The 23,217-nt window shown below is 43.5% G+C and overlaps 3 protein-coding genes across 3 annotated transcripts; 2 read left to right on the top strand and 1 right to left on the bottom strand.

The window, feature by feature from the left end:
• Window positions 1-1,988: 1,988 nt before the first annotated feature.
• On the bottom strand, window positions 1,989-4,613 carry eef1akmt2 (EEF1A lysine methyltransferase 2). The gene is made up of 6 exons (XM_077612507.1): window positions 4,269-4,613; window positions 3,977-4,042; window positions 3,691-3,805; window positions 3,476-3,583; window positions 2,742-2,952; window positions 1,989-2,173 (listed from the first exon to the last, which is right to left on the bottom strand). Exons 1-6 carry the CDS (start codon window positions 4,487-4,489, stop codon window positions 2,076-2,078), a joined length of 819 nt encoding a protein of 272 aa, XP_077468633.1. The 5' UTR covers window positions 4,490-4,613; the 3' UTR covers window positions 1,989-2,075.
• abraxas2 (abraxas 2, BRISC complex subunit) lies at window positions 4,430-9,928 on the top strand. The gene is made up of 9 exons (XM_077612505.1): window positions 4,430-4,547; window positions 5,583-5,673; window positions 5,960-5,996; window positions 6,212-6,278; window positions 6,344-6,534; window positions 6,610-6,732; window positions 6,804-6,888; window positions 6,976-7,093; window positions 7,166-9,928. Exons 1-9 carry the CDS (start codon window positions 4,476-4,478, stop codon window positions 7,675-7,677), a joined length of 1,296 nt encoding a protein of 431 aa, XP_077468631.1. The 5' UTR covers window positions 4,430-4,475; the 3' UTR covers window positions 7,678-9,928.
• Window positions 9,929-10,664: 736 nt separating this feature from the next.
• Window positions 10,665-22,565, top strand: zranb1b (zinc finger, RAN-binding domain containing 1b). Its single transcript, XM_077612503.1, has 10 exons — window positions 10,665-11,000; window positions 12,433-13,426; window positions 16,299-16,486; window positions 16,598-16,751; window positions 17,355-17,426; window positions 18,563-18,761; window positions 19,905-20,025; window positions 20,157-20,286; window positions 20,347-20,576; window positions 20,656-22,565. Exons 2-10 carry the CDS (start codon window positions 12,514-12,516, stop codon window positions 20,872-20,874), a joined length of 2,226 nt encoding a protein of 741 aa, XP_077468629.1. The 5' UTR covers window positions 10,665-11,000; window positions 12,433-12,513; the 3' UTR covers window positions 20,875-22,565.
• Window positions 22,566-23,217: the final 652 nt, after the last annotated feature.

Below are 23,217 nucleotides of genomic sequence, written 5' to 3'. Positions count from 1 at the left end.
ATGTCAGCAGCTCTTCATCAGGACTCTTCTGAGCCCTGATTAGCTCGTTAGCTCAGGACCAGTTTTTTTTCTCTTTGACTGGACAGATGGTTGCAGTTAGCCACCGTTAGACAAAACAATGGTAGCTAAACGGGTCAGGGACTAAATGAGGCCCATGTTGGAGAAACAGGTTTAAAATGATGTTTTTCTTCGATTATTATTGTTATTTTTAATTCTAAATGTCTTAAATTGTCTTTTGGAGACTACAGTAACAGCATTTTGGAGACTAAGGGCACAAAACTGCTTTCAAACTGCCAACTACCATTGAGAAAACTGGTTTTACTTTAAGAACATAACAGTATTTTGGAGATTAGGGCCACCATCTATAGATAATTTGCGGAGGAAATATGAAGTGATGACAATAGAGAAAAATATATCAATTACATTGTGGAGAATCAGGCCACTTCACAGTAATTTCTAACAGAAAACACATTTTTCTTCTTTTGCAGCCGGAGTAAGCAAATCACACTTTGGCTCTGCGATCACCGCAAATAGGCCGAGATGAGAAATTGGACGGTAAAAACACAGGGCGTGTTGCTCGTGGGCTACTTTTGACAAATGAAAGGCTCATCATGTCACATGCCATGGGACTCTTCTTCTGATTTCAAACCAGAATTTCTATACCGGGCCAAGTCCTCATCAGCGCTAAGAGGTTCCATGTGAAAACATTTGGACGTGATCAGAAAGATCAGACGTGAGTGTTTTAAGCTCCCTTTTTTTCCTCTCTTCCATCAATCTATTTTAATAGCTTTTCGCTGGGGACGCATTAAGGGCTGTCAGTGAACATGGCTTATTTGAGTTGCATTCAAAAGAGTTTGGATGGCAAAAGACGCCTTATGTAAAGGGAAAGATGTCAAAATGCATGATAATGTGAAAGCAGCTATGCAAATAACACCTGTTTCTTAAAGGAAAACAAAACCTTTCCCCATCAACATTGACTGAATAGTGAGCATTTCATTTCAAACTAGCCGTGCACACTTTAGGTAAAGTATATCGATTAAAAAACAAAATGGGATAACCTTGTTACATTAGAACACTTATCTTAGCACAGAAAAGTTGGCCAGATTGCAAACAGCTGCAATAAACCTCAAACCTGCTCCGACGTTGTAAAATAAATCCACAGTCCGTTAATAATGATGATAAATGTCATTTAACAGAATAAAAATACAATGACCTGAATTAAGCCCGGACGACGTCATGCAGTTTTGCGATTTGAATCCAAGGCAGTGAAACACGTGTTTTTGTTATGTAGTTGTAAAATAAATCCACAGTCCGTTAATCATGATGATAAATGTCATTTAACAGAATAAAAATACAATGACCTGAATTAAGCCCGGAGACGTCCTGCAGTTTTGCGATTTGAATCAAAGGCAGTGAAACACGTGTTTTTGTTATGTAGTTGTACCAAAACCAGATGCTTTTCAGACTATCAAAATAACGTAGGTGCCATATGTGTAATATGTTGTTCATTTTCTCCAAAGTAAACTCTCACCACAGAAAATTTCACTTCAGTTTTCCTTCCTAAAGTTGTTGGAATGTGCAGACTATTCACAAGCATGAAGAAAAAACATCTAGAATAAAAATTCTACTTTCAAGCTACTTTTACATTTACAGACATCGGCTGCTAAATAAAATACACTGAGCAGCAGAGTGGTGGCGCCAGTTTCCCGTAATTGCTCAAAATGAGGAGCAAAAGTTGATTTATTTGTATAAAGCATGGTTGCTAAGGACCAAGGCAAAGCAAACAAATTTAAATGGGAAAATACAATGACTTTGCCAATAAGGAGGACAGCTGAAGGTTTTTGGAACAAGAGACTGGTTTCTCTGAAATAGCTCATATTTGGCTTCTATGTCAGTCAGACCAAGGACACAGTCAGTCGCATTACAATTGTTGCAGGCTTTTTAAATAGCAGTGTTGCATCATGAAATGATCACTCAAAGTCGTTCCATTGCGTAATATAATCTGGCCATTTTATTTAGAAAAGAAATCTATGCACATATACATACAAAATGTAGCAAAAACATGTTTGGTTACATCAGTGAACTCGCTGGAATATCAACGCAGTCACGCTGTTCCCAGTTTTTCCTCCAAATTGGAATCTGGGCGTTGGCAACTCCTGAACAAATTTGAATCCTGTGAGACATCAAAGAGGGTAAAAAGTCATTTGTCACATATCAACAAGCACACAGGCCTCACACAAACATCCTGTGTTCTTCAGTGTAAAATGCAACCCAATGATCTGCAGGCAGTCCCGTTCTGGGATGCCGACAGAAAAGGTGACAGCTAGCTGGCCGCATTCCAAATGACTTTAGACAGTTGTCGCCTGGGGCTCGACCGTTACAGGAGAGTTTGCGTGTTGACTGAGGGGGTCAACCAACAAAAAAAGGGCCCGAGAGTAAATATTTACAGTATGTTTCAATGCTCACAGGTTTCCATGCCAAAAGGTGAAATGAACACCTTTTGTATGTGAAGCTTTGCTGTTTTGCTCGGAAATACAAAGAAAATCCTTGGTTTTAGACAACTAACTATAAGTTGGTCATAAAGTATAGATGCACTGCATGAAAACACAATTTGTGTAGTTGCTCTACCTAGTGGTGGCCTTGCTGGAGTGCAATTGGTTTATCAAAGCAAGAATAGAATAGACAAGTTTCCAAACATGCCACGTACTAATAAAAATGTATACTTGGCATTTTGGCCTCACCTTCATTGAATCGCTCAAGCAGTTGTTCTTTAGTCCAGTTACATGAAGTAATAGAGAAGAACCCTTGATCCTTGAGGGAGTCTTTTAAAGCTTGGACGTATAGTCTTTTCCCTTCGCTCGTATTGTCGGGATTTAGGCTAATAGCATCAAATGTCCCTTTGTCCACGCACACGTCGTAGCCCTCCAGCCCCCCGCTGCAAAAGTCTACCTCCTAAACAGAGAAATACAAATAAACACATGCATCTGACAAGAAAAATGTATAGTTGGAGTGAAATAGGAGCGAGGACTTGACGTAATGCGGGTCACACTGACAGAAGAATTGAAAAAATGCTAATTGAGGTTACAAAACAATTATGTTGTACTATTAGGTGGTGGAAAAATATCTATGAGCAATAAAATAGTCTTTCTCCTCCGTCCTCTTTTAGGCCTATTCAGCTAATGTCAATATTGACTTCAATAGGAGCCTTTTCTGTCCAAGGAAAGCACACACACACACACACACACACACACACACAGCCACTGAACATATGCACTATTGTGTATATACACAGAAGACACGCCCAGTGGGACCGCCATTATAGAGAAGATCTGTGTTTATTTCTTCAAGGTTTAGAGGTGGTCAAATGTGGATGGTAGGCAAACCACCCTCACTTTCAGGGCCATTTTCAGGAAGACCACATTTAAACACAGCAAGCATTTTTCTTATATGTGTATTAAATAAATATGGAGCTCACCTTCACTTTGACATGTGCTAAACCCTCAGCCTGAATAACACTTTTTGCCATCTCCACAGAAGCTTGGGAATAATCTATTCCTGTAAGATTCTTGTAGCCATTTTTTGCCTTTTGACAAAAGACAAAACACATCTAGTAATCACCGAGTTGTTACTCTCAATGGATATTCTTGTTTTATGTGTAGTATTAAAGATAATAATCAGCCCTTTCCTTACCAATTCCACTAAAAAGGCCCCGTTTCCAGTGCCAATGTCCAAAATGGCAGCGTCTTCTGGAATTGTAGCCTTCTCCATCCATTTTAGCACACGACTCATGCTTTCCTCACCAAACCTTATTGGGAGAAAGATAAAATGAATATTTCATTTTCATATTTACTAATTTGTTGATGCACAAAATGTAAAATTGGTGCAAAAAATCCACACAGTATAAATGCATCGATTACTATATTTTCTTAAAAATAAAATAGCATAAAATTTGATTTTAAAAATAATAAAAAGTTACCATATTTCCCCCACATCCCCAATGTCTTTAAATGTCTCCAACTCCTTTTTGTATGCATCTTCCCAACTGCAGAAACAAAAGTATTGAAAAACATAAAAGAAACCACATTTCAACCAACAACTTCGTTACATCCTGAATAAAAACACGGTATTAATAGATCATAAATAATAACATGATTGCAGTTTTAACTCTAGCTTAGCCGTCCCTGTACCGGCTACATAAGCGAGAAATTACCACACGCAAACAAACGATCAAACTTTTTATCACGTGAGTCTATGCTTAAAAATCTTACTATTCTTTTGTTCCTAACTGCGAAGTTCCAAAATCATTTTCCGAGCCGCTGTCCACTTCTGAATCGGACTCATAAGTGTTCCGCACGGGGGCTGCCATGTTGGCTCCAAGAAAGGTAAAAACGACATTTCCCATGAGATATTGCGGCGATTCAAAAAACGCGTTCTCAACCGCAAGGGGCAGTGGGATTGATAGGGATGTTTCCATCATGGCGGCATCCATTTCAGGTTATACTTTTAGTTCTGTGTGTTACCACAGCGCCAATAGCAACTCCGATCATGTGAGTACACCGCGTCGTCTCGTCAAAATCGAGTGGGCGTTTGCCGTCGTTCTTTGGCGTCTTAAGTTTAGGGTGTCCGGCCACTGTCATGATCATGTAGCTGGGCTAGCCAGTTTTGGTATCGTCTACTCACCAGCGGATATATTCATTAGATCTTACATAGTAAGGCGTGTTATTGTTTAGCTAGATGTACTATGTCTTCGCAGTACTTAGATTATAAATCATTACTCTAAATCACGGTTGCTCATTCGTGTTACTTTACTATAACAAGTCGAGTGGGGGTTAGGTTCCAGGAAATACTCAGCTGTTAGCTCCTCTGGCAGAAAGCAAGTTGGTGCTAAGTTATTCAGTGGGTCCATTTCTTACTAGTTTACACGGTGAGATGTTGACGTTGACAATTCGGTTTTGGGGACTATACATTTAACCTAGATTGCCCAGAGCAGAGCTATTTGGATTTGTTTTTGTCAATTCAGTCCACAGGAAATGATGGTGCACCAGTCAATCAAAGCATCAGATCCATGACATGTCACTAGAGTGACACAAGCGTTGGGGATTCGTAATTGTTTGCCCTTCTCTAATTTTGATGATATTCACGAGCTTAGGGTGGGTGTTCCTCAATGATTTAGTAGTACTATCTCATTTTCCTGAAACGGCATCAGTCACGTGACAGTTTGGTTCAGTTGGCGCCTCCTACTGGCAGCTCATTAGAATGACAAGCGGGTGTTTGCCCAACTTTCCCAAAAATATGTACTATATATTGTATCTGTGGGAATTAAACCTAAAACATAAACTATCATAGAATTATCCTAGTTCATTGAACACTATTTTGGAATACAAACATGAATATTTGTATATATAGATGTTTTTGTGTTGTTGTTTTTTTCCTGATAAACGCACTCAGGATCCATTCAGTGGCTCCAATGTCCATAGAGCAATTGCTGTACAATGGCAGCATTCACGGAATACCAACAAATGCTTACATTGGGAATGCTTTGAATATTCCGCATTCATACTATTTCTGTGTTTTCTGTGCAGGAGGGCTTCCTTTTTGGTGAAGTGAGACAAGAAGAGACGATTACCATCAGTGACACTCAGATAAGCAGCGCCGAGCTCATCCAGGTCGTAGGTCAGGACTGCATTTGTCTATGTATCTGTCACCTCTTCACACCTACTCATTCATAGACCTGTATACTTGCCTAACTACACGACCAGATTTTATAAAAAAAATTAAAATTAAAAAAAAAGCTCCTCTTGTCTGTCCTAACGGAAAGAGATGCACAAAAGTGGATAATTTCAGTTCCGATCTAGGCAATTTGCATATGTTATTTAAAATCTGATCCCGGCATATTTTTGCGGTTTGAGCGTAGCCTTTCTGTCAATGATGTAACTGAAAATGCGTCTGTTTTTCACAGAAATCCATAACCATGAACCCTGTGCAAGATTATTTAGGTAAGATTTTATATTCTCTCTCTTCTAGGCTAATGCCACACTAATTACTGAATGACACTCACTCATTTAGTTTGTTTATTAACATTCTGATGCCATGAAATGGCAAGTAAATTCCTATCTATTTTGAGACAGTAGATGGCTCCATCTTACAAGATTGGCTAGCTGGCTCAAGCACATAAACAAGAGCGTAACACACTTTTTCCCTGTCTCACCAGCTTTTACGACTACGCCGGCAAAGTCGACCAAGATCATCTCAACAGAATTCTAAAAGACAAGCGAAAAGTGAGTCATGAATCCGTTTCGTCCCTCTTTACATGGCTTTTGATTGACATTACCCCCTCCCCCAGCACGTGATCGGCTGGTACCGCTTTCGACGTAACACGCAGCAGCAGATGTCGTTCAGAGAGCAGGTGATTCACAAGCAGCTGACGCAACTCCTCGGCGTGCCCGACCTCGTCTTCCTCCTGTTCGGCTTCATCTCCACCGCCAACAGCTCCACGCACGCGCTGGAGTACGTACTGTTCCGACCCAACCACAGGTAACGAGGCACTCACGAACTACGAGGCGCTCTCGGAACACCACCGCGACAGACATTTTGTCCATTTGCACCCAGTAAGTACAACCAGAGGATCACCCTCGCCATCCCCAACCTTGGCAACACCAGCCAGCAGGAATACAAAGTGTCCTCCGTGCCCAACACCTCACTCAACTACGCCAAGGTCATCAAAGAACACGGGTAACATGAGCGCTCACTTCCTGTTCACTTTGGATGGTTTCCTATTGATTTTGGAATCCACTTGACTTCAGTGCCGAGTTCTTCGACAAAGACGGCGTGATGAAAGATATCCGAACCATCTTTCAAGTGTACAGCGCGCTGCAAGATAAACTGCAGGTGAGAGAAGCGAAGAAAGCCGAGAAAATGATCTTTTTTTAATGATATCATCCCATTCAATATCTCTTCCCGTCACCCAATTCAAAGGCGGTGTGCGGCGAGGTCGAACAAAGCGAACGCGTGAAAGAGAAAATCCAAGAAGATGTGAACAAGCTGAAAGAACAAATTGCTCTCAGGAAACACAAGACGGCAGAAGAGGAGAAGCGTAAGTATCCGTCAGCGGCCATTTTGGTTCTATTTTCCTCACAAACTTGCAAATGTTGTCCCTCCTTGACAGGGTTACGTGAAGCCCAAAACCCCGACGCCACTCCAGAGGAAAACACGGAACCTTCGGATACGTCTCTCCTATCTAGGATAACTTTCCAAGCGCCTTCCGCGCCCGAGCGGCCCAGCATCTCCCCCAACCCTCCCCCTTACGCCGACCTCCTCTCCCAAGGCGACCCTCTGCTCTCGTCCTCTTCCCCTCCCCCCACCAGCGCCGCTCTACTTCCCCGGCCGCAAGCCGTGGGCTCGCCGGGGCACCCGGCGCCGGGCCCGCCGGCCACCGCCGCTCCCTCCAACCCGGTCGCCGCGCCTTACCTCGGCAACGGCGACGGATCGAGTTCGGACTCGTTAGACAGGCAAGCCGCCGGGCAGGAGTTTGACGAGGAGGACGAAGACGGTAGCGAGTACGAGAACCTGGTAAGCGAAGGCCCTCGCCCGGCCGCGACCCCCGCCAGCCTTTTAAGTCGGAGTCGGCCGTCCGCCCTGGGCCCCGACGGGGACGCTCGTGGCTCGCAGACCACATAGAAACACGCTTGCGTGCGAGGGACACTGACGCACCTTCTTAAGCAATCATAAAAAGTGCCAGTCCTGAAAGTGAACGGCATGTGCAGCTGGCATCCCGCTATGTCTTTTTGTTTTTGTCTTATCTCCATTTTAAGGGGAAACCTCGTCAGCTCACTGGAATAGGGGGGGTTCTTTATGTTCTCCGTTTTAGTTTTATCAAAGGGGCGCTGTCCGGGGTACTTCATTTTGGACGTGTCTGGGGTTTTACACACGAGGAGATTTCCTCTGCCAACCAGCGTGTTCATGAAAAGGCAGGTCCTGCTTCCCACTTTTTATTTTTTTTTCCATCCTTAACTAACACTCTTGCATCAATTTTGCACTATTTATTGCCTTCTTTTTAACAACGACCTCTTAAAGAAAACAAAAGGGAGACGATTAATCAGCCTTCAAACTGTTTTTTCAGACAATTGCTTTCCCATGCACAAGTGTCACATTTTAAGTTGGGGTTTTTACTGCAATGATTACGTTAAGTGGTTCAGTAGAGGAAAAAAACAACAAAAATGAAACGTCTCATAGGTAAATGAAAATAGATCACCAACTTATGGGTGCTTTACATATAAATATATATTTTCTTTTGGTGTGAGATGGATTAGACGTGAATGTCAACAGAAAACACGAAAATTGTTTTTCGCTGTGCTGCACTTCACATAAGAAAAATGTATCTTTTTCTTTGTGCTATACCAATGAGGTCCTGTCTTACCACTCGTGTAGTCCTGTCTGACCACTCTGCTCAGCTTTTGTACACGGTACAGGGCTCCATAGAGCACACACACACACTCTTAGACAATGTACTGTAGCTTTACTAATCGGACGCTTAAGAGGTTCCCTTCTACTGCTGCAACACAGAGAGCTACCACTAAACTTCATTAAAATCTACTGGCTTCTCTCCACTTTACTCTGCTTCTTGTTACTATTACTGGCCATGGATTTCTCATCATGTCACGCTCACTAATCACGCACTGGTTCACCATCAAAGTCACGAGCGGAAGACTCGCTTAACCCTTGCAGTCTGCCACTTTTAACCACTTGACCAAAGCTTCCTTTGACTTCCACTTTTGATTTTGTTGTTCTTTCTTAGTTAACAATAACTAGCCAAGAACTGCCCAACCCCAACAGAAGACTCAAAGAAGTACAAGTGCAGAACTGTTGCAACCAAGACTTTGCTGTCCGTCTTTGTTTTCACAAACTGGAATCCTAACGACACAGCCGCATTGAACCTGCCCTTTAATCCAGACACCTTCAAATAGGTCATTTGCATATTTTTAGGGCGAGAACCTTCTGGTTGTTCTTGATATTTAATGAATCTCTTTTTCCCCAGGAGAACCTGATTTTAGTTATGCAAAGGTGTTGCTATGCCATTTCATAATGGGGGTGGGGGTATATTTTCAGTGCTGTCTTATCATGAACTGACGCCGCTTTAATGTGACTTTATAATTGCAATCTGAATGTGATTTGTTGTTTGCTCTCATCTGGAAACTGGAGCATATGATCAACTTAAGTATTGAATGTACAGTAGACAAGGGAGATTGGTTTTATGCTAAAAAGGCCTACTAAAGAATTGTTTCCCATTTTTAAGGTCAAAAATAATACCTTCTGGATGCTTGTTGATTTGCATTTTATTCTGAATGAAGCACTATTACTCTCATCCTTTTTCTCTTCTAGTTGTCCTCCTACGGGCAATTGACTAACCAGATTTTCTTTCCTTAACAGTAAAGTGATTTAAATTGCAAATTGCCACAACCATGCAAGCAGAATTAGTTTAATAGGATGAATGCCAAAGTCATTTTTGATCTGTTTTCAGGAGAGAAAAAAAATCAAAATCAAGAGTTTGTAGTGGAAATTGCCTCAAAAGGGGGTTGATTTTTAATTAAATACATGACATAGGTATTGTTTTACATATTGAGATTATGACAGCGAGTTATGGCAATTTTGCTCTTTCGTACCTACTGTTATCAGTTTTAACTCGTCTTGCGTGAACCTCAACTTGATCAAAACCCAACAGGGCTCAGGTTTAGTTGTATTTGTTGGGTGTGTGTGTTTTTTAAAAAATATGTAACACTATATAAATAGACACTCGTACACTTAACTGAAGATAGGAGGGAGGATTTTTTTTTTATTTGGGGATTTGTGCATTTAGAATAAGACAAAAGACATCTTGAATGAGCACAGAATGGTCTTACAATACGGTTGAAAATAAAGACATTTAAATGTAGTGTCAATTTCTCATATTTTAGTTCATTTAAGACTCACAGTAGGAGTAACTGACCCATTGAACTGCTCTAAAATATTGTGAATTTTTTTAGTCTTCCTCACATTGATGGACAGCAGTCATTTATAGGAAAATTCAATAATTTATTCATATTTTGTGCTGCTTATAAGTGTCACCGGCCATATTAATCCTTTCAGTGTGTGAATTCATTCAATTTATGTCAACTGGGAGAGATCATGATTCATTGCAAGTGACGGCCTTAGACGTCCAATTCAGTTTTACTGTTGTGCCATAAATGCTGCAAAGAGTTGATAATAAAAGTGAAGATGGCTGCCATTGTGATCCATAAACAGAAGATGTTTGCGTCGGGCTGACATTGAAGCTGCCATGCATTGCTGCAGGCTGCTTGCAGTATTTTCACGATGACATCATCCTTTTATACCCCATACCACGTGGGTAGTTGCTGTTCCTGCAACAACAAAAAGATCTACGAGCAAAAATATCCAAGATTTTGCTAAATGGATAACCATTTTGCTGTCCGATTAACTAGTCCACTAATAGAGGCTGAGCGGGTCAACTCGAAAACGATGCTTTTATTCCGGATGACATTGAAGTACACTGTTTTGCTGTGACGTATGTCTTTAACATGGACAATGAGGTACGTCCATTTTCATTGGACGACGCGAGAGGATGCGCGGAAATCGTCCAATCGCAACACGCGGCAGATTCAGGTAGTAAATCCCCGGTCCAGCCTCCTCACTGTAACACGGCCCTGAGAGGGGGTTCCATACTTCTCTCGCTTGTGTGTTTTTAGCCATCGCGTCGCTGGATTTCTCACCGATCGCCGCCATTAACAGCCCTTCCGCTCGGCGGAAAGGAATCAACATGATTTAAAGAGTCCGGCGCGGGCAAGCGAGGAGGGACGGAGCTCCTCGGAGTGGGTGGAGGCTCTCGCCCTGTGGCTTATATGGACCTCCGCCATCCAGCCGAGTCAATATGCGGCTAGTGTCGGCGACGTGAGCGAAGCCCGAGTGGCTTCGGCTGGGAGTGGGACCCCCACGGCGAACGAAACGGGGTAAGGACATTCTCCTTGTGTTCCACTCGACGCTTTCGACGTCCCAAGCGCGATCTAACATAATCCATTCGTGTTAGTAGCGCGCGGGTGGCTAGCTTGCTCCGTAATTACTTATCTGGCAAGCTGACAAATCTCGTCGAGTTTGGAACACTAGATCTGAAATCTCGCGATATTCCGCACGTTGAGGGGAAAGTTCCTGACGCGTCCGGTGACGCCAAGGCACGTTTCTCACCTGGATTTCAGCACGAAACGATTAACGCGTCACCTGTAAACCTGTTAAACGAGATCGGCGTCCCTTTGGGAGAAAGTAGGGCGAAGGAGATGCTTGTTGTGGGCTTCAAAAATAAAGCCAAGTGGAAGCGGAGCGGTTGATCGCGCTCCCGTGATGAATTCCTCACCATGTAAACAAACATCCCACTCCGAAACAAACGGAATGTAAGCAATGCGCACGCGCCGTGGATTATTCCCTCACCCCCTTCCTTTTAATTTGGTTTTAATAGGCTTTGCGCTGAATTAAATTTCAGCGAGTGGGTTAAGTGTCTCAGGCGGTCACGCGTCTTTCCCTGCTGGGTGTCTGCTTTCATTCGCCCCCCGACCCCCGTCTCTTATTACAAGCCCCTCTGTGGTCCTGCTGCAGGCCACTCATGCGCGATGTCTATAAATTAACTTTGTATGTGTTTATGGTGGGTGTTGGGTTTCCATCCCGGTTGTTGTTGAGCATTGCTAGGTTGTGTGGCGTCATGTACTATACAGTCAGGAGCAAGCTTTCTGTGTGCTAGTAGTAAGTGCACCACCAGACACTCCTTTCGCATTGTGCAGATGTGCATTAGTGGAGATTAACATGCGATACACTAAAAAGCAGATTATAGTTGCCCTCGACCGCAAATACATAATGCACTCCCTGTCGTCATCATAAAACCTCTCCATGCCGTGGGCGTCAACCTGAATCCAAGCATTTACTGTCACTGCTGTACACGATCATATTTATTATACCGGGTTTTTCTCCTTTTTGGGGGGAAATTTGAGAATGCAGATCAGTGTAATGGGGAGATAGTTTCTGGTAGATGGTAACCATGGAAATCAACACATGAGAAGATGGAGTGATCTAAACTGTGTTTTTATGATAGAAACAAGGTGTCAGGAAAGGTAATGGAAAAAAAGATGGTGCAGTTCAGGAACAGCATTTAGAAAATCACCCTGAGTTATAATCTTTTTGTCATCAAAACTTGTTGTTAGTCTTTTTTGTTAGTTATTTATATTTTAAGGTGTCCCTAAAACAACAGCAATAGTGTAAAAAGTCACTTGTTTTAATGGGGTTTTTTTCTAGAAGTAGTTTTTCCCCCAGTCTTTGGTCAGAAACCAGCTCACATTAAATAATAAGCAATCACAAAATTTGGAGGTGCATTAACCGACTTTGTGTCTTTTGTCACAGTGCACGGTTTCTTCCCAAGTGGACCCGACAAGCTGAGATCCCCGCCGAAAGGCAGCGAGCCTCCACGGCGCGGGCGCGACGATGACCGAGCTGGTCGTCAAGTGGGCCTGTGAATACTGCACCTACGAGAACTGGCCGTCGGCCATCAAGTGCACCATGTGCCGTGCGCAGAGGCCCAGCGCGGGATCCATCATCACCGAGGAGCCCTTCAAGAGCGCCCCGGCGTTGGACCCTGCCGGTCTCGGCAACAGCCCCACCCAGGGGAGCTCGGCCTTGCTCATTTGCCCCGACTCCAGTGCGCGGCCCCGCGTCCGGGCGGCGGACACGCCCGAGATGAGTAGCAAGTGGTCTTGCCACATGTGCACCTACCTGAACTGGCCCCGCGCCATTCGTTGCACTCAGTGCCTGTGTCATAGGCAACACTCGCATCAACAAGGGCGGCACCCGGCGCGCAGCCCCACCGAGTCGCCCCAAACCTCGGGCTCCGGGTGCCGCCCGGCGCCCTCCTCCACCGTCACGGACCCCTGCGAGGAATACAATGACCGCAATAGGCTCAACACGCACGCCCAACACTGGACCTGCGCCGCCTGCACTTACGAGAACTTCCCCAAGGCGCTCAAGTGCGTGGTGTGCGACCACCCGCGGCCCAATCACGGTCCTCTGGCCGAACCCATCCAACTGGCCTCCGAGCCCGAGTGCCAGCAGCCGACGTCAAAGTTCATCGACGCCGACGTCGGCGGCAGACGGAGCGTCGGGGTCGCCGGCGGTCACGGCGGAGTGTCGGGCTCGCTCGGGGGCTGCAGCACCAGCCAGAGGAGGTCGCCGCCGTCCTCCAAACGCGAGTCGGAGTTGAACATGGACTTTCAGAGGATAGAAGTGGCGTCGGGGGCCGGGGTCAGGAGTAAAGAGGAGCTCGAGGTGGACTACAAAAAACTGAAGCAGATTAAGAACAGAATGAGGAGGACCGATTGGCTCTTCCTCAACGCCTGCGTTGGTGAGTTTAGTTTGAAATATGCACAAGGCTGCCATTTCGGAACTGTCATTAGATCATTTAGCACGGAGGGCTAATTGAATAAACATGCAATTCTGCATGACCTTATTTTTGCCGGTACACGGTCGATTGGTCGCCGGTCTTTTGGTCGCCCGGAAGGTTATTGATAATTACCATTTAAATCGTTGCTCAAATTCCCTAAATACAAACTGCGAATTACTATTTAGTCATACTTAATGCCCTAGTAATTATTAGGCTAAAGAAAAGCTCCAAATTTCCCGGACTTTTATTGTGTTTTGTTGGAGAACTTAAGACCCTGACTGACTTCGCTTCTTAAAGGGACAACGCATGTACATACAAACTCTTCTACACTCACACGTCGGCGCAGTGAAACTGTTCATGGCCATTGTTGGCTTTTATTGATGCGTGTTTGGTGAAAAAGTCAAATAAATGACTCGAAATATTTATGATAGCCACTCACGGGGGTTGTAACAGCCTGGTTTACACAATCCAGTCCAGACAGAAATAATTTGTCCTTTTTCATGCTTTTGTTAGCAAGCTTATCAGTGAATGATTCGAAGTGGAGTGCACAAGCAGCGAGTGTCCGGCCACCCACACCGTGGACCGGTGAACGTGGAGTGGGAGGATGAACAATTTGAGGAAAAGCAAATAGCGCTAGTTTTTATTCGGCTTTTTTACGTAGGCATTTTCCTCGCGTTCTCTCGTCAGCAGAAACGACGGATGGTTTTAGGCCGAGGGGACGTGAACTTGGAAAGAGGTCAGAGCCCAATTGTGTTGCGGACAATCCGTCACTTGAGTTTATCCTCTGTTGCTAGGGAGGTTTACTGTGACACATGCACGATGTGCGTGAGCAGGCTTTCCGAAGGGACCTGTCGCTTTAAAAATAGAGTGACAAGTCGTGCCGCGGTCACAAATATATATGTCTTGAGCAACAGTCATGACTTTCAGCCTGCATTATTGAGCACCTGACATGGACTTGCCATCACTCATCACATGACAAACAGCATCCGTCTTTTAGTACTCCGCTGGAAAGCTTGCTGTCAGAGTGTCACTTTGAGATACTTGCTTAGATATTTGTATTTCTACTGAGGACAAATAACAATAACACTGTCCTTAAAAAGAAAAAAACTCACTTATCTGCTTCCTAACTTCTAAAAAATATGCGCTTGAGATTTCCAATCAGTTGGTCGGAAACATTCTTAATTTTTATACCTTTTGAAATATTGTTTTTGCTTGTGGTCCTTCTCCCATTTACTGCCATTGACAGCAATAGACGTTATATTTAGTTGACGTGTTGTAAATGAAATGTGTGTGCATGTATGGGCACCAATTGAAAGCGTGGCTTAACTTTGTTATAATACATGACAAGTTGCCACCTTACAACACTTGTAATGAGATTAGATTTGGCAAAGGAGCTTGCAGGACTTATTAAACACCTCTGGATGAAGACGTGTAGGAGTGGCGTTTCCTGTTTGACATGTTAGTTCGTTCAATGAGGTGAGTAAAACAATGCTAAAATAAGTATGTTCTAGTTTGATAATGATCCAGCGAACTATATGAGTTATAACGCAGAGGTTGGTGTGGATTCATGGGGAGGTCTTGTACGATAAACAACCTTGAGGTGGCACAAAAGTTACTTTTTAAAACTGGATGGCGTTTTATCAGGTTTGTGCAATAATTTGCATTAAATGGGCTCAGGATGTCATTTTTCAAGTTACTGTAATTGGTCTAATTTGAATACTTTGTTTCCTCTATATTTATTTTTATTATTCTCCACTTTAAATTCGTTTCAAGATAACACGTCTGTTCCTTGTTTTTGATTTTATCAAGTGAAATTCCCTCCAAAATGCGACTTATATGATCCCCCCCCCCCCCCCCCCCCCCCGTATTGTACATTTTCCAGCTAGTGTGACCTATACTATAAAGTTATAGTCCGAAAATATTGTATATTATGATACATTTTTCAGCCACATAGCACCAGTTGACAACAATCACTCACTGCCAGGGACTTTCAGATGAAATGGTTTGGAGGTCTATCGCTGTCAATAGAAATTGCTACAATTGCTTTTTAGCTCAATCCACCTGAGGCAAGCGCCTTGTCTTATAGGATGTAGGAGTGTGGCACAAGGCTGGCGGCGGGACCACCGGCCCGCCCACGTCACTGCGCCGTTTTGTGAACCTCTCTTGTCACACTGCGCTGCTTTTGTGTAGCACCCCCCCTCAGCAGCTCCACATGGCACGGCGAGTCCTTCCACCCACTCTGTCTAGCTCACACAAACCTCTGTGTGCAGCCGAGTGTTGTCGGTTGACGAGAACAAAAAAAAAGGCCCCACAGTGTTTACGGTACTGCCAGAAGGATGTGGTCATTGTAGTACGTAAGATGTACGTGACAGCGATGTACGATATATATCAAATGGTATTTCGACATATTGTGATAGTGGGCTACCAGCATTTAAGACATGTGGAAATAGAGAAGCACTTTCGAAGAGCAGACTTGAGTCTAAGCAGGCAAATTCAAAGCCACGCTATTTTTCTGACCTTTTTGACTCTGCAAATTTTCTCTTCAAATATGAGCTATTCTGCAAATTTCAGTTAAACGGGTTCATTTTCAGTTCTCTAAAAATCATTTTATGACCTCAGTGAACCTTGACCTCATTACCCAAAAACCTCTTCTGTGTCATATTATAATAATAATTATGATACCACTTGTTAGCATTGCAAGTGGGTGAGTAGGAAATACAAGATGGGAAGACTCGAGTCAGTTCGCTTACAAGCGTAACGGCCTAAATAAAAGTCAGTGCTCAAATAACTTTTCAGGGGATTACCACTTTGTTTCCTCGTCTTTTTCGAACAGGTGTGGTGGAGGGCGACCTGGCGGCCGTCGAGACCTACAAGACGTCGGGAGGGGACATCGCCAGGCAACTGTCGTCCGACGAGGTCCACCTGCTCAACCGTCCGTCGGCGTTCGACGTGGGTTTCACGCTGGTTCACCTGGCCATCCGCTTTCAGAGGCAGGACATGCTGGCCGTGCTGCTCACCGAGGTCGGCGGAAAGCATCTCGTCGAGCGTTCGTTTATAGCCAATGATGGAAACGAATGAGTTAAATAAACGACTTGAGCACCCTTCTTCTCCTTTTGCGATTTCCCCCTGCAGGTGACCCAACAGGCCGCCAAGTGCATTCCGGCAATGGTGTGTCCGGAGCTGACGGAGCAGATCCGTCGCGAGGTGGCCGCCTCCCTCCACCAACGCAAGGGGGATTTCACCTGCTACTTCCTCACAGACCTGGTCACATTCACGTTACCTGCAGGTTCGTACGCTTTTAACTGACCAGATCTGGTCAGACCCAAACGCGTCATTTTCAGGGGATTGGAAATTGAAATTGTATTTATTTATTGGAGTATTATATAAGTATTCACTCATTGACTCCATACTACTATTACTACTACTAACCCTCTTACATGGTTTTACTGATAGATAGCCTTTTTCAAATTAAGAAAAAGTATTGTTTTTCCCCCTCCTTAATACATTTCTGAGTAATCTAACTAGGACTCGGTATTGACTTGAATACTTGATTCTCATGCAAAAATTTGTGAGCGGGTCATCCCTGTTATTTAGGGCCTTTTTATCAAATGATTTTCAACTGGCACTGTCTGGTTTAGTGTGTTGACAATGGCGACCTTGGCTTACAGCCACGGGCAGAGTTTTCCTCTCTTTCGCCCTTCGACAGCCTACGCGTCTATTTCTCTTTTCACGAAAGATTGGGCTGTTCTGTTGACAAGCACCGAAAGAGGGAATAAAAAAGAACGCTTTCCACTTTAGTAATGGCTGTTAAAAAGACGGCAAAGGCATTTGAAGCGGCAGTTCAAATAGCCACAAAAGAGTTCAAGTTGTTAAATCTATTTTATTGCAGATATCGAGGATTTGCCACCGGCCGTTCAGGAAAAACTCTTTGACGAGGTTTTGGACCGAGATGTGCAAAAAGGTAAGATGCACTCACTGTACGTATACTTGTTTTGTCCAAAGGCGAGTGCATGCACAAACTGCTGTTGGAGGGAGGTAAAACAGATCCAAGTTGACGGTGGTCCACCACCCCCAACGCACACTGGTCTGGTCATGGGAAGCATGCCAAGTATTTGCAACACTTTATTACTCGAACTTCCTCCCCTGCCAAAAGCGAACTGCGTCTGTCCCCTTGAGCGTCCTCCCGCCAGTCCCTTTTTTGGCAAGCTTCAGCAAGCATTTGGAACCTGACTTTTGCCTAAAATTCGGGCAAAAAAGACGGCTGCCCTCCCTGCCCCTTTTTTAGATTAATGGATTAAGATTTAAATCTGATCACGTGGCCAACTAAACCGCTTGACAAGTTTCTGTGCTTGGCAGGATAAAATGCCCACTTGTAAGTTTGAACATGATGCAGAAAATGCAGCTTGCAACAATGGCGCGCAGAGGAGGTCAACTATTACATTTGAAAGAGACTATATACTAAAATAAGGGCCTTTTTTTCTCTTCCAAACTGCACACGTTCGACCCGTACAAAATCCTAATCTCATTTAATATCTGGTGTCATATGCAACGAGATTAACTTTTTAAGGGACAATAGGCCATAAGCGTTTTTTGAGGGAATACAAGTTCTAGTTATAGTATTAAACAATTTCAACATTAACATTCTTAAACTGAAGTAGAAAAATATACAGTACATAAATGCATAAGATAAAAATACAGGGAATAAAACAATAAATGAAAAACAAAAATGTCACCGAAAGCAGAAACAAGGCATAATGTGCTGACAAAAAATACAAAATTGTGTGCGTTGTTATGCAGAAAATGTTACAATCAAATGAACGGTTAAGAAAAAAATGTTGCAAACAGGCAATCCAAAATAAAATGCATAACAAATAATTTGATTAATGAATACATTGAGTGACAAAGTGTAAATGCAGTTCTAAATATGATTTGAAAATGCAGAAAAATCATAATGCAATGGAAAGAAATAGAACACAACATTAAGCTTCATTCTCTGTAGGTAAAATCAATTTTTAATACATTTGACAAATGAAAATGAAAGCACTTGTGTGCCCAAATGGATCAATATGACAGAGGTTGTTGCTTTATCGTTTCCAGAGCTGGAGGAGGAGTCTCCCATCATCAACTGGTCCCTGGAGCTGGGAACCAGGCTGGACAGCCGGCTGTACGCTCTGTGGAACCGCACGGCCGGCGACTGCCTGCTGGACTCGGTGCTGCAGGCCACGTGGGGCATCTACGACAAGGACTCGGTGCTTCGCAAGACGCTCCACGACAGCCTACACGACTGCTCGCACTGGTGAGGTTGCAAATGAAAAACTCCAGTAGTTTTTTGTCTGTTTTTTTTTACTTGCTTTTGGAAGAAACACACAAAAATAGGCAGACAATCTTTCTGATGCGTACTTTTTTGCCATATGCAAAAACAAATATGTTCATTTTTTTGTTAAAAGAATTACGAGACTGAAAATACTTTTTTTGTCAAAAAAGCAACAGGGACATTTCTTCTGAAATGTTCATTTATAGCAGAACAGCCTAAAATTTAAGCTCAGTAAACCTCTTAGCATTTTGAAGATTCCTTTAAAAAAATTTTTTTTACATCAGTGGCCAGTGACCCTGTTGGTTTCCTGGCAGTGGACCAAGCTCATTCGGAGCCCTTCTTGGTGCTGCGTTCAAGGACATCCACAACAGCTGAAACGTGACTTGTAGCCACGTGACGCCATTGCTTGCGTTTTACACCTCAACGCGCCGATCGTTTTTTTTTTTAATATGCCACGCGCACATTGATCCCAAGGGAACCACACATGCTTGAGGAGCCATGATAAAAGACTTCAAATGTTGTCCCCTTTCAGGCTACCCCAAATGATTTATTTCAAAGTCAATCAATCGCACCCTCTCGGCTCTTGCATAAATTTACTTTTAGATTGCACTGAATATTATCACACTATGTAACCGCATCATTGTTTTCCAAAGCAATGTGGATATTTTGATTAATGACAAAGATACCACTATACATATTGGAGAATATTTCATCTTTTATTTTAAAGATATTTTCTCAAATTATTAAAGAAAATACAGTAATCACTCAAATATTGCTGCTATCGCTCCCCTTCAAGGACTTGGACTAAAACTCTCATTAAGATATTTTTTGGAATTATATCAAACGGAGAGGAACTATTTTCACTTTGAGTACAGCATTTTTATATATAAGATTATATTTAGGTATTAATGCATTTCAGTCCTTTGATATGCTTATAGCTGTAATATTTAATAAATATGCACTTTAATACTTGTATTTCTGTATTGTCGCGAATTGCGGTAGTAATATTGGGAGTGATCCTACTTTGCGATTTATCATTTATCATGATATTGGAGGGATTACTGTATATGGATTTTTTTTCTGATGGATTAGTTGGGAAAAAAAAACTTATTTGTGTTATGCAAGGTTCTACACTCGCTGGAAGGAGTGGGAGTCGTGGTATTCCCAAAGCTTCGGCCTGCACTTCTCCTTGCGGGAGGAGCAGTGGCAGGAAGACTGGGCCTTCATCCTCTCGCTGGCAAGTCAGGTACGTGGGTTGCCCGCCGAGCATTAAGGCTTGTCAATTATTCAAGGCGGCCCATGGCCCGTCCTCCTTAATGGCTTCCCTGAGTGCTTCCCGTCCGTCCGCCAGTCACGTGGCCTTCTTTTGCGTCGCAGCCCGGATCCAGTTTGGAGCAGACCCACATTTTCGTTCTGGCGCACATACTTCGGAGGCCGATCATCGTCTACGGAGTCAAATACTACAAAAGTTTCCGTGGAGAAACGCTGGGGTTCACTCGATTTCAAGGTCAGGACTCAGTCAATGACGGCGGCGTGCTTTTTTTAAAACATTTTTTTTAATGGTCAGGTGTGTACTTGCCGCTGCTGTGGGAGCAGAACTTCTGCTGGAAGAGCCCCATCGCGCTGGGTTACACGCGAGGACACTTTTCCGCGCTGGTGGCCATGGAGAACGACGGCTTCGACAACCGCGGCGCCGGCGCCAACCTCAACACCGACGACGACGTCACCGTCACCTTCTTGCCGCTGGTGGACAGCGACCGCAAGCTGCTGCACATCCACTTCCTCTCCGCGCAGGAAGTATGTGGCGCACCGCGGCGGGAAGGGAAACAAACGCCTTTGCGAAGCCGCCTTTAAAGTTTGCGTCCTTTCTTTTTAGACGGGCAACGAGGAGCAGCAGGAGAAGCTGCTGCGCTCGTGGCTGGACTGCTGCGTGACGGACGGCGGCGTGCTGGTGGCGCTGCAGAAGAGCTCGCGACGCCGCAACCACCCGCTGGTCACGCAGATGGTGGAGAAGTGGCTTGACGGCTACCGGCAGATCCGCGCTTGCGCCGCGCTCTCCGATGGCGAGGAGGAGGATGACGACGACGACGAGTGACGGACAAACGGATGGACGGAGCGAGCGACGGACGACTTTGGGACAAACTGTGACGCGCACGCAAAAATAAAACAGACAAACGAGAAAAAAGGTTTACAGATTCACAAGCAACTTTTTCCTTTGTTTCTCCCGCTCCAGCAGAATTGGCACACGGATAGAAAGAAGGCTCTCCGGTTCATTCTTTTAGCTGCTGTCCCGCCCGTTTGGACTGGGAGGGTTGGCAGCGACGACGCTGGGCAACGGACAAATCGTGTTACGCCAACAATCATGCTTCAGGTGTGCTCAACCTAAATTTGCGGTTAGATTCTTTTCTATATCCACTTTAGAAATTGAGTTTATTCCACTTACGACCCTTTTTAATCTGGGTCTATTTTCAAATCCAGTCGCAAAAATGTTTATCATATTAACAAACAATTGAAACTTTTATATAAACTTATCTTTGTGACATAAGAGCGTTAAACAGCATTGGCAACAGGAGTATTTTTTAACTCATCCAGGTACTGATGATTGAAATTTTTGGGGGTTAATTAGCTATTTTAGACAAAATATTTAACTTTACTCTCCCCGTGCCTGGATGGCTTTTCTCCAGGTACTCCAGTTTCCTCCCACATCCCAAAAACATGCATGCTAGGCTAGTTGAACGCTCTTAAATCCCTCGCAGGTGTAATTTTGAGCGTAATTGTGCCCTGCAACTGTTGGCTGGAATGAGCTCCGGCACCCCTGCGACCTAGGATAGAGAAGTGGCTCAGAAAATGAAAGATGTTTCATTTTACTTAATTTTGTGCTTGCTTTTTAACCTTTAAACAACAGAGTAAGACTTGCATGAAAGTTGCAAAAAAGTCATCAAGATTTTGTCCATGTTGCGTACAATCAAAAACATGTTTTTTTTTGGAATCGGGGCCTCCAAATTGTCTAAAATCAACATCTCGTTCATCGCGTGACAGAATGTCATGGTTGTTGTCGTCCATTGTTCTTCACTGCCAACCTCTCCCGGTCAAAGTCGATGGGACGGCGACCAGTGCGGTTAAGATCGATAAGGAGTGCTTAACCCAAAAATACCAGCATTCATGTGCACATTTTTACTATCCAGATTTTGCGATGAAATGGACGAAGCCATTGTTGTGTTTAGGAAGTTCTACTAAAGCACTGCACATTTATGAGGTTTTTACGTGATGGCTTGAATGAGGTCAAAAAAAGGGAGTCAATTCCCTTTAAGAAGTGGACTCACACTATATAAGTTTGTTTCTAGTGGACGTATTTATTATGATTGTATTTGAAAGCTCATAATCTGTATATTTTCTGTTCTAATTTTCTTTTTTTCGGGGGCGTCGTCGTCGTGAAGAAAGTACATGAGGGTTTTTGCCCGTTTCATTTTTGGCGTGTACCTCCATCGGACGCCTACAGCCTGGTTGGTGCTTGTTTTTCTCCTTTTTTTTCCTCCAGGTCACTTTCACTCACTTTTGTCAGCAAAGACATCCAAACCAAAGCAGATGGGAGTTAACTTGTTCGTCTTGTTCATGTTTTCACCACTTTTTGGGGGGTTCGGCGTGTTGCTCTGCTTGCTGTTGACGCCGGAGTGGGTTTGTCGATTTTAATTTTCACACCATCAATACTTGCAAGAGTGTAACACACAAAAACAAGTCAGCAAAAAAAATACAACAACCAGAAAAATTAAAACATTTTTCAATGTTTGAGGTGGTAAACTGTTTTTTTTTGTGACTGTGTCTTGCTCAGGTTAATCAAGTGTGAGATGGTCAACAAAGGAGACAACCAATCGTACCTAAAGGCAATTAAGTATCCAACCAAACTACCATGCGTGTCTTTAGAATGTGAAAGGAGAAATGCTAAAGATATGCATGTCTTTAAAATGTGGGAGGAAACCTATGCAAGGTGAGCTGAGTAGGATTTATACCCGAAACACCTGAAGCTGACGTGCTAACCACTCAACCACAGGAGTCCTGATAGTTTTACTTGATAAAAAAAAATACATCACATGATTTTAAGCCCTGAACACATGCCAAGTTTTATTTTTTTTTAACTAAAACTATTGGTGGCCTGTGGCTGAGTGGTTAGAGCATCGGTCTCAGAGATTTGGAGTTGTGAATTCAAACCCTCAATGTGTTGTGTCTTTTAGATTGCAAGCCTTTCAGACAAAATGAAAAGTCAACACAAGTGCACTGACTAGGATTTGAACTCAAGACCTCAGATCCTTGAAGCTGATGCTCTAACCACTGAGCCAAAGCCTCCTTAATAGTTTCTCTAAAAAAAAAAAAATTGACATGATTTTAAGCCCTAAAGTCAATTTTTTTAAATGTCTTATTTTTTTTTTTAGATGTAATTGTT

Source organism: Stigmatopora argus, chromosome 11, assembly GCF_051989625.1.
Source record: "Stigmatopora argus isolate UIUO_Sarg chromosome 11, RoL_Sarg_1.0, whole genome shotgun sequence".
In the NCBI taxonomy this organism is placed as follows: Eukaryota; Metazoa; Chordata; class Actinopteri; order Syngnathiformes; family Syngnathidae; genus Stigmatopora; species Stigmatopora argus.
Note: the sequence above shows the minus strand (reverse complement) of the source record. Positions and strands in the feature narration are given on the sequence as shown.

Coding starts and splice junctions, on each gene's coding strand:
- zranb1b (XM_077612503.1), top strand. CDS start 12,514: ATGACCGAGCTGGTCGTCAAGTGGGCCTGTGAATACTGCACCTACGAG. Junction 20,026..20,156: donor TCCTCTCGCTGGCAAGTCAG/GTACGTGGGTTG, acceptor TTTGCGTCGCAG/CCCGGATCCAGTTTGGAGCA. Junction 20,287..20,346: donor GGGGTTCACTCGATTTCAAG/GTCAGGACTCAG, acceptor TTTAATGGTCAG/GTGTGTACTTGCCGCTGCTG.
- abraxas2 (XM_077612505.1), top strand. CDS start 4,476: ATGGCGGCATCCATTTCAGGTTATACTTTTAGTTCTGTGTGTTACCAC. Junction 4,548..5,582: donor CCAATAGCAACTCCGATCAT/GTGAGTACACCG, acceptor TTTTCTGTGCAG/GAGGGCTTCCTTTTTGGTGA. Junction 6,279..6,343: donor TTCTAAAAGACAAGCGAAAA/GTGAGTCATGAA, acceptor CCCCTCCCCCAG/CACGTGATCGGCTGGTACCG.
- eef1akmt2 (XM_077612507.1), bottom strand. CDS start 4,489: ATGGATGCCGCCATGATGGAAACATCCCTATCAATCCCACTGCCCCTT. Junction 4,043..4,268: donor CAGTTAGGAACAAAAGAATA/GTAAGATTTTTA, acceptor TTGTTTCTGCAG/TTGGGAAGATGCATACAAAA. Junction 3,584..3,690: donor GGGCCTTTTTAGTGGAATTG/GTAAGGAAAGGG, acceptor TTTTGTCAAAAG/GCAAAAAATGGCTACAAGAA.